This window comes from Trifolium pratense, linkage group LG2 (genome assembly GCF_020283565.1).
Source record: "Trifolium pratense cultivar HEN17-A07 linkage group LG2, ARS_RC_1.1, whole genome shotgun sequence".
Lineage (NCBI taxonomy): Eukaryota > Viridiplantae > Streptophyta > Magnoliopsida > Fabales > Fabaceae > Trifolium > Trifolium pratense.
The window spans coordinates 70,600,988-70,611,678 of NC_060060.1; the positions used below are offsets into that span (position 1 = coordinate 70,600,988).

The following is a 10,691-nucleotide window of genomic DNA, read 5'->3' on the forward strand; positions in this document are numbered from 1 at the left end:
ACTTTGAAAATAGCAGTTTTGGCCCCTTGGGTTTAGCCCATTTTGTAAAAGATCCGAGTCAATGCTGACGTGACAAATTACTTAAGTGACCCAGATGCCCCGTCATGACTGCTTGCCACCTAATAACTAACAAAAAAAAAAAAAGTAGCAAGTGCATTATCTATTAAGTTCATCATCATCTTCTTTCCCAAATCAACATCTCTCCCAAATCAACTTCAATCAATTAAAGCAAAGAAGGTGTTTTGATCGTGATTGTGGTGTTGAAGTGTAGAACAGGAACTGAGAAGCAGAGATTCTTCCACATCTTCTGCCATTGAAGTTGAAACGGGTTACCTCGTTGATTTTGAGATAAAGGGGAGAAGATTTTACGGATTGGTTTAGCCAAACTCAATGTTCTACTTCATCACTGAGTTTAATAATCGCAGTAGTAGATTTGTCCACACCACAAGATTTGTGATGAACCACTAACTTAGAAATATCATGCAACAACAAATGAATGTTAAGCCACATTGAACACAAAAGGACTTATCCTTTTTACAATTCGGACTTATAAACCAAAATTGAAACTTGAATATATTGAATTTTTTACATGAATTAATTTGCCATAAGAATTAATAGCTGAAGCATAAGAATTTTTTGAATGAAATAAAAGATTACTGTTCTCACATTGGTTTATATTACTGCACCTAGTATGAGATTTGAGCAAAGTTTTTTTTTTTTTTACGGAAGTATCGTCCTTCAATTGCTTTTTATTTATTTTTTGTCAAAAAAAATTGCTTTTTATTTATTGTTATTATTAGGTGGCAAGCAGTGATGACATGGCATCTGAGTCACTTAAGTGACTCTCGACGTCAACGTTGACTTGGTCAAAATTGGTCTTTTGGAAAATGGGCCAAATATAGGGGGCCAAAAGTTCTATTTTCAAAGTTAAGGGGTCAAAATCGTAAGTCTGTGAAAGTTAATGGGTCAAAAATGCTGTTTAGCCTAATACAAAAGAAAGTTAATTAAAATGCAATTATGATACAAATATGGACCGTCCCAAATTATCTTTAGCGTCTAGGAGCCCTAGTGTGGCTGCCTCAAATTGTAATAAATAGATCTATTTGCAATGAATAAAGGCAAGAATTTTCAGTCATTATGTAGTAGTAGTAGTCTTAGATAGAATTCTGTGATTTAAATCATATAACAAATTATATAAAATACATTACTAATATTATACATTTTTTAACAAGAGTAGAAAAGAGGGTACACTTTGACCATTATTATACAATTTATTGTAATGGGTAGTTAAGAATTTAACTTTATTTATCCATGACCCTCTTTCACTAAGCCACCCAAATACAAGGAAAATAAAAGTAGAAAAGACTAATAATTTTCATTGAATTTAAGAACTGCTTTTTCCAACTTACTCCACTTTTGCTCCAATGTTCCAATATATCCAACAGACATCCTTATTAGTCCAGGTGTGATTCCAGCAAGTTTTTGTTCCTCCTCATTCATCTCACTACTTGTGCTACTACCAGTGCAAGACATTAGGGTCTCATAGTACCCTAAACTAACAGCCATGAAACCAAATTGACTATAGTTTTGCAAATAGCTCATGAATTTGTTAGCCTTCTTCACTGTCCCCATGTCAATGGATAGAATTCCACCATATCCATAATCTTTGTTGCCAATTGATTTCAATAGTTCATGTTGTGGGTGGTCTTCAAGGCCAGGGTAGATCACATTCAATCCTAAATTCTTAAGTCTGGTTGCAAACTCCAATGCACGGTTGCTATGTTCTTTCATCCGAAGACCTAAGTGTGGGATTCTTTGTGCTAGATCAAAGGCCACATTTGCATTCATTGTTGGACCCAAAAGCATTATGGTCCCTTGTTGAGAGTCCATCAAGGAATTTACAAAGCTTGCAGACCCACACACTGCTCCTGTTAATTTCAAGGAATAAAATCAAATTTGTATACCTATAATTATTATAAATTAATTAAAATTGTGTATTACATAATGCATAGTTAAAAATATAAGGTCAGATACTTCTAGAATTAGGCGTGTGTTGATGTCGAACACAAGGGGAAACATGCAGCTATGTGCAAGGTTTCCTACAGAACTCGGCCTCCGTTTTATGTTTGGCAAGTCATAATATTGTGGTTATGATTATGATTATGTGAAAGGAAAAAGAGAAAAGGAGGGAAACCTGCAATAACGTCACCACCACCACTGATAAACTTGGAGACACTATGAACAACAACATCTGCACCAAGACGAGCAGGAGAAAGCACCATGGGAGCAAATGTGTTGTCAACAACCACTGTCACTCCCTTTTTGTGTGCAATTCTAGCCAGCTCCGGAGTATTCGCCACCTTCAAGCTTGGATTCGCAATAGACTCAAAATAAAGCACTTTTGTCTTCCCTTCCACAATCACATTCCCCACCGCTTCTAAATCCGCAATATCAACAAATGTTGTGGTTATGTTGCATATCCTTGGTAACAAATGTGTGAGGAGTGAGTGGGTCCCACCGTACAAGCTACTAGAAGCCACCACGTGTCCGCCGCTACTTAAGAGTTGCAGCAGAGAAGACGCAATGGCAGACATGCCGCTGGCCGTACAGTAGGCGGCCTCAGTGCCTTCGAGTGCCGCCATCTGACGGCCGAGACTGAGGACAGTTGGGTTAAAATTGCGGCTGTAACTAAAATAACCATTTTCTGGACCAAGCTCTTTGGCGATAATTCGGCTGAGAGTCTCTGGTTCCATGACGGTGAACATGACGGAAGCCTCAATCGACATGTTGACACCGCCATGTTCACCGAATTCGTGGCGGGCATTGTCCAGTGCGTTGGCTGGATCCACGCCATGGTGCCCGCCACTTAATTTCATCAGTATTTTCTCGTCGTTGCCATTGACAACCACGTCTCCGTTGCTACTTATGTTGTTGGAAACATTAATAACCACTGTATCCGCCATTTGCATGTGTTGAAATGAAAAAATGGATAAAGTGAGAAAAATGGATAAAACGTAGAGAGAGAGAGAGAGAGAGAGAGAGGATATTGTGAGCAAATGTGCAATGGAGTACTAGGAATATACCCCTATTTATCTTTAGTTTGAGAACAAACTGATGAAAACCAACACTTGATAATCCAAATGGAACGTTGGTCCCTGATTTCATTATCTCGATGCTTACCCATGTGAGTGAAAGAGATTGTTTTTGGCGAGACATTCATTCATCTTGGTTTTAAGCATTATGATTCACATGACGCATTCATCTATAACATTGTTTAGTTGTGTAATACTAGTACTTTTCTCAATCATAGTTTTTAAATCAAGTATTGGAAGACACAGAAAAACAAGGACAATGGACCACAGCTATTAAAATGGTCCATGGTGTTTTCAATACCTTTAACAAATATCACGTTACTCCCTGTGAACACATCATCAAATTTAAGCAAAGACTTAGACTTTGAAGCATTGCCTTTACATAGTTAGAGGGTTTTCTAACAAGATTAATAGCAGCATAAGATGATTGATCATCAGGATTGTCTAAACCATTAGGACTTTCATGTTGAATAATTAACCATTCCAAAAGTGGAATTAAAAGCGGGAACCGGTTCCATTAACAAGATATGTGAGTGTAGCATATAGTGATCACTTAAACGAGTGTGAAAGAGCAAAACCAAATCCTCTTCTTTTAATTTCTTGGAATTAGGCATTACATATGACAAGAATTCTACGATGTTTTTATATAGTTTTTAGGTTAGTTATTAGTAGTTTTTATAAAGTTGTATCAAAGGAACGAAGTTACTTGAAAAAGAAGCAAGAGTAGAAGAAATTACATAACTTGAGGTAAGACTATCAGATTGAGGCTCGTGACCATGCATTGGAAAGCTAAGACAAAGAGATACAACTTTTATGTTGGAGCCAAGAGCCAATTCTGAAGTCAGCATCGTGCCACGATGGATTACATCATGCCACGATGAGAAGAGAACTTAGTTGCCAAGAAACAGAAAAAGTGTGTACTTGTTAAGCAAGAAAGCTGAAGCCATCGTGCCACGATGGCTAGACGTGGGAAAGCCCAAACTATAAATATATCTCTCATTCTCCACAATTATTCATTCCTCTCATTCCACAACAAAGCAACTCTCATGGAGGGGGAATCACTTCAAGAGGAGAGGAATGAGGTCTGAAGGGAGGGAAACTCCCCACCATAGGGAGTCCTTACTCTAGCGCGTCAACGAGGTTACGATTTATGTGTAATTTCTTAACTCTTTTGTTTTGTTAATTATGCCTAGATCAATTGATGAATTGTGATACCATAACAAAGAACACAAACTCCATTGATAAAGGAGGAGAAGCTTGAAAGGAGAAAGAGATAAAAGTGAATTTCTATAGATTGAAATCAAAATTACAAAGTAGTTATATAGATATATAGATAATCTAGCTATTGCGTGGTAACAAATAATTAACTCATCTATTCTAGAATCAACAATCATAACTAAATTGAGTTACAAGATAACTAACTAATTAACTAACAATAAAAAGCTAGTTAACTAAGATCAATCTATATTTTGTCACTAAGGGGGTAGTGAAGAAGAAGGCTGGAGAAGATGGCAAGTAAAGATGAAGGAAGTGATTCAAATTTCATATCAGAGTTTAAGGAGATGAAGACTAATTTAATTTGTTTTATTGATATTTTATTTTATTTAAGTAAAGTCAAATTTGGTCTTGTAGGTAGATTTAGATAGTATATCTAGATTCAAATATCATAGACTACGATGTAATAAAAATATTATTTAAGAAATTAAAAATAATAATTAAATATGATTTTGTAGTCACATAAACATATAGTTCACAGTACAACATCATTAAAATTGAACTGTCAAAAAAAAAAAAATCATTAAAATTGAAATTGCGGATTTTACAAAAGAGAGTGATGAAATCTGAATTTAAACTTATTTTTAATTAATTTAAAATTAATATAGCCAACCAACATAATGTGCTACATGGAATATCAGATCTCCCTCCCTCCCCCTACCGAGCTAAAACAAAAATAATTATTTTTTCCTTATTCATAATCATAACCCCATTTTGTCGAACATCTTTCATCATCACTAATTAAGCCACCTAAAAGCATGAAAAATGAACTAATGTTTTTCATTAATAAATTTAAGAACTGCTTTTTCCAGCTGACTCCACTTCTGCTCCAATGTTCCAATGTATCCAATTGACATCCTTATTAGTCCAGGTGTGATTCCAGCAAGTTTTTGTTCCTCTTCATTCATTTCACTACTTGTGCTACTCCCAGAGCAAGACATTAAGGTCTCATAGTACCCTAAACTAACAGCCATAAAACCAAATTGAGTATAATTTTGCAAGTAACTCATGAATTTGTTAGCCTTTTCAACTGTCCCCATATCAAGGCAAAGTATTCCACCATATCCATAATCTTTGTTGCCAATAGATTTCAACAATTCATGTTGTGGATGGTCTTCAAGGCCAGGGTAGATCACCCTTAATCCTAATTTCTTAAGCCTAGTTGCAAATACCAATGCACGGTTGCTATGTTCTTTCATTCTAAGACTCAAATGTGGGATTCTCTCTGATAGTTCAAAGGCTACCTTTGGATTCATTGTTGGGCCCATAAGCATTATGGCCCCTTCTTGAGTGTGCATCATTGAATTCACAAAGCTTGCAGATCCACACACAGCTCCTGTCATTTTCAAGGAACAAAATCAAATTTGTATACAAAATTATCTATTAAGGATATACTCCCTATGGACTCAATTATAAGCAAAAAAAAAAAAAAAATCCATTTTTAGGTTCATTGAAAAAGTAATGTATTTGGTCAATAATATAAACAGGATACATTATTATCTAAAAAGTATTTTTTACTTATCATTGTGTCCGGAGGGAATATATATTAGTGTAAGACGGGACAATATATGCCCATAAAACATTAATAGTTCAGTTGGCAGAGGAGGCCATAGGCCCTCGGCATATTCCCACATCTATATCCGATACATCAACTTTTAACAACAAGGAAATATTATATTTTTTTAACAAATAGTGAAAGGAAATATTACAATTTTAACAAATACTAAAAGGTAATATGTTTGGTAATTCATAATTTTGGTTATGATCGTGTGAAAGGAAAAAGACAAAGAGGGAAACCTGCAATAATGTCAGCAGCACCACTGATAAACTTGGAGACACTGTGAACAACAACATCGGCACCAAGACGAGCAGGAGAAAGCAACATTGGAGCAAATGTGTTGTCAACAACAACCGTCACTCCCTTTTTGTGTCCAATTCTTGCTAGCTCCGGAATATTTGCCACCTTCAAACTTGGATTCGCAATAGACTCAAAATAAAGGACTTTTGTCTTCCCTTCCACAATTGCATTCTCCACCTCTTCCAAATCCGCAACATCAACAAAAGTTGTGGTTATGTTGCACGTCCTCGTAAAGAAATGTGTGAGGAGCGAGTGAGTCCCACCATAGAGGGTACTCGAAGCCACCACATGTTCGCCATTGCTCAAAAGCTGTAACAGAACAGCCACAATGGCGGACATGCCACTGGCCGTACAGTAGGCAGCCTCGGTGCCTTCGAGTGCTGCCATCTGACGGCCTAGATTGAGGACAGTGGGGTTGAAATGACGGCTGTAAACAAAATAATCATTTTCAGGACCAAGCTCTCCGGCGAATATTCGTCGGAGAGTATCTGGATCCATGACGGTGAACGTGGCGGAAGCCTCGATCGACATGTTGACTCCGCCATGTTCACCAAATTCATGACGGACTTTGGCTAGTGCGGCGGCTGGGTTGACATCATGGTGGGTACCACTCAATTTCTTGATGTCTTTGTCATCAACAACGTTGTTTTCGTGGCTACGTATGTTGTTGGAAAAATTAACCAATGTATCCGCCATATGTTATTGGAATGAAAGACGCAAAGAATGAACTGAAAAAAGTTAGGGAGAAAAATGAGAGAGAGAAACAGAGGAGAATGTGCAAATATATTGGAACAAACCCCTATTTATGTTTTTCTCCTAGGTTCACGTTTGGTTTCAACGTTCTGAATCTGGACGTGATATTTGTGTGTGGGTGAAAATCTTTATCAATTTTGGTTATATGGAAATTTTGTTAGGGATAAGTGTAACCATCAAGGTGATTAGGATCCAACGGTTCTACAAGGTGTGTCCGATGCAGAGAATCATGACTTGATTGTTTTTCTTTTTTTCCTCTTTTGAAACATTCCTTATATGATAAAGTTGGATTTTTCTTTCTGATAATTAGTTGGTCTTTTTAACTTTTCTTTCATATATGTATGATGTATCACCTAAAAAACAATACCAGTTGGTTTTTCTCTCTTTGACAATTAGTTGGTTTTTTTAACTTTTCTTCTATATATATTTTTTTTTCCTATCACTACCAGTTTAATCTGATTCAGGGTCAGTTCTAACATCAAGTAGTTTCAGCCCCTCCCAATCACATCTCTTTGACAATTAGTTGGGCTTTTTAACTTTTCTTCCATTCATTCAACTAAAAAAGCTACATAGTTTTTTTTTTTATATTTTTTCTTTCATTATCAACCGCTCTATCTTTTCTATGCAAGTAATACAATCAAAATCAAATTTAATTAGTTCTCGTCGTCAGTTTTTCTCCACACGCCTCAAATCCATAAAATAAACACAAATGATATTTAATAAGAATTTCAATAAATTTTTTTAGAGAAAAGTTGGATTTGGAAATGGATTAAGAATGGGCCAACCCGCGGATTTAACCCGCATAATCGACGGTTTTAATTAACGGGCCAACCCACCCAAACAAAAATATAAACGGACCAAAAATAATTGGTCTTAAGTCCAAATTTAAACTATTTTTTATAAACAGCAAGGTTTTTTTAAAATAGTGTAGTGGCTAGAATTCCACCTTAAGATAATTGGGATGATCGGGTTCGAACTCCGACCCCTTACATATATAATGTAATGTCCATGCCAACTGAGCTAAGTTCACATGACAGTTTTTGTTTTTATCCAAAACAAATATTTGCACAATGTTTTGTATAAAAAAAAAAAAACAAGAAGAAGATTTGAATAAGAAAATGATCTACGTATTCAAAACCAATTAAAACTTGGTAGCCACTTTTTTCTCTTTACAAGAAATAGATAGTCATTTTGCATAACAAAATGTGTAGCTTGTTTCCATTTCTACGGATTAAATAAACACTCAAGAAGAAATCATGAAAGTTTCTGAACATTTTTGAACATTTAGCAAGATCATTTAAGAAAAAAATAAAAAAGGTAAAAAAAATATAAAAAAAATTAAAAAGTAAATGAGACATAAATTATTAAATTTATTGATGAAAATGTAAAATAAAAAGGTAGCTTTGACTATCATAATAAAAATACTAGTGCATGCTTTTCCTTTATTGAATTTTGAGGCACCATTTCATCACCCCTACATTTTTTCTTATAAGAAACAAAAAACTAGAACATAAAACTTTAAAGGTTTGAAGCTATGTTGCTCGGGTGCGGGTGCGGGTACGGTATCGGTATCTGATACGGGTACCGGTACGAGATACGTCATTTTTAGAAAAATTAAGGTACGGGTACGTCCCTATAATTTTTTTTTAATATAATTATATATATTAAATAATAAAATTATATTGTAAAAACAAATAATTAAACGTAAAAAGTATCACACCACACTTTAAAAGTAATTTAAATTGTTCAAAAAATCAAAATATGAAATTAAAAAGCAATTAGCTCAAAAAAGTCAATTGTTTCCTCTCCATCGTCACTAAAAAGAGCGACCTCTAGTTAGGTTCATCGCGAGAAAGACTAGCAATTTTAAGAATATTAACTATATATTAAATAAATCTCATTCATCTCTACAAATAACGCACATTTTTGTTGCACTTTAATTATAAGTATTACTATTTCTCTTTCTCGAGAGAAGACGAAGATTGGTATGAATAAAAATTAGATCTTCATCTCTCTTTAAATTGACCCTATTCATTTTTAATGAATGAGTGAATAATTTCGGCGGCTACTTTGTTATTGTTTTTTAGCAGTAGTTGCTACCTTTATATTATAAACAAATAAACCACACTTTATTCTCTCAAGTGTAAACTACACATGAGAGAATTCATTCCCTATTTATATTTACAATAATATATCGTAAGAAATTGCAATCTAAATTAACGTGTGTTGGCGTTACAATAAAAGAAGTGGAAGATATAATGTTGTTGTACTTTGAGAAACATAGAAATGAAGGCATTGCATCTAACATTAATATTGCCAAAAATGTCTTGCATTTGATATATATTGATATATAGGTCTAGAGTCGACACTTCCAACAAAACGTTATAACTTTAGAATAAGACAATATGACGAGAATGATAATGATAATGATGAGAAAATACAATCATCCGATGAATAATTTAAAGTCAATTATTTTTTTGTGGTTTTCAAACCCCGATTATTCTATTTATCCACTTTAAGTGTAGAATTTCTAACCTATTGAAGGAAGAAAAAAAAAACTATATACACAAATTTATAAGCAAAAATTACTTTTTAGATTTATTGAAAAATCAATGTATCTAACTTATATTTAAGCTAAATATATCAATTGTTCAATAAATTTAAAAGTATTTTTTACTTATATATAAGGCTGAAGAGAGTAGATTGAAGGGTGTTTTGGGTACTGACAGAAAAACAAATTTTGTAGTGGGGACTTGGCCCAAGGAGAAAAAGGATTGGGCTACAAATGAGAACACCTGCAAAAGATTTACACATGGAGTGCATGCGAAACAAAATAGGGCGGCGGCTTTGTCTTTTCTATGACCATAATACAATGATACAGCTAATGCTATCCTCCGTGTGTCAACAAAACTGTGTGCTTTCAGTTTCAAGTTTCCAGTGTCAATTTCGACGCGCAAATAGGAAGGATCCCAATATTTTTCCATCAAAGGTGGAAATAAATTTGTTTTAGCCGACTATACTTTTTTTTTTTTTTTTACGAAAGCCGACTATACTTATAGGTGAATTCTTATGATAGTAAATGAAATACTTCCTTTGATAAGTCATTAAATTTGATCTAGATTTAACCCACTAGGTTTGATTTAGTGGTGAGAGATTTGGATAGTATGTTATAGATTCTGGGATCCATCCGCAACTCAAAAAAAAAAAAAAAATTGATCTAGTAAAATACACAAGTTCGATCCCCAGCATGATGTGTTGGATTCGATTCTCCGCTCTTTTTTAAACCAAAACAAATACTTCATCACCAAACTAAAAAAACAATAGAAAAATAAAAAGTTACTTGTTGGTTCCATTTCCGCAAGTCTAGTTCAATTGATATAGACATCCCTTATATATGCAAATGTCGTGATCCAACTCAGGCACTCAATTATGATAGTCTTGATTTGTTTTAGTTTTAAAAAATATTATTGATCGTCATTAAAAATTTTAATAATTTTAAATATTGTTCTACATTGAATTGAACCATTTATAAAAGTGGTTTCTCGTAACATTATAGTAAAATACACAAGTTCAAAAATACACAAGTTCAATACTTATTTACTTTATTTAGTTTCTTAATTAGTACTTTAAATAGTTCACAAATTTTATTTCAACTAAAAAAAATATTAAAATTATTAGTTTGCCAACTCCCTAATACTTTGCCTTTTTCTATT

The 10,691-nt window shown here is 34.2% G+C and overlaps 2 protein-coding genes across 2 annotated transcripts; both read right to left on the reverse strand.

The window, feature by feature from the left end:
* Positions 1 to 1,190: 1,190 nt before the first annotated feature.
* On the reverse strand, positions 1,191 to 3,059 carry LOC123911140 (methionine gamma-lyase-like). The gene is made up of 2 exons (XM_045962499.1): positions 2,195 to 3,059; positions 1,191 to 1,928 (listed from the first exon to the last, which is right to left on the reverse strand). Exons 1-2 carry the CDS (start codon positions 2,967 to 2,969, stop codon positions 1,366 to 1,368), a joined length of 1,338 nt encoding a protein of 445 aa, XP_045818455.1. The 5' UTR covers positions 2,970 to 3,059; the 3' UTR covers positions 1,191 to 1,365.
* A 1,726-nt stretch (positions 3,060 to 4,785) lies between these two features.
* On the reverse strand, positions 4,786 to 7,261 carry LOC123911127 (methionine gamma-lyase-like). Its single transcript, XM_045962481.1, has 2 exons — positions 6,165 to 7,261; positions 4,786 to 5,703 (listed from the first exon to the last, which is right to left on the reverse strand). Exons 1-2 carry the CDS (start codon positions 6,919 to 6,921, stop codon positions 5,138 to 5,140), a joined length of 1,323 nt encoding a protein of 440 aa, XP_045818437.1. The 5' UTR covers positions 6,922 to 7,261; the 3' UTR covers positions 4,786 to 5,137.
* Positions 7,262 to 10,691: the final 3,430 nt, after the last annotated feature.

Coding starts and splice junctions, on each gene's coding strand:
- LOC123911140 (XM_045962499.1), bottom strand. CDS start 2,969: ATGCAAATGGCGGATACAGTGGTTATTAATGTTTCCAACAACATAAGT. Junction 1,929..2,194: donor TGGTGGTGACGTTATTGCAG/GTTTCCCTCCTT, acceptor TGAAATTAACAG/GAGCAGTGTGTGGGTCTGCA.
- LOC123911127 (XM_045962481.1), bottom strand. CDS start 6,921: ATGGCGGATACATTGGTTAATTTTTCCAACAACATACGTAGCCACGAA. Junction 5,704..6,164: donor TGCTGCTGACATTATTGCAG/GTTTCCCTCTTT, acceptor TGAAAATGACAG/GAGCTGTGTGTGGATCTGCA.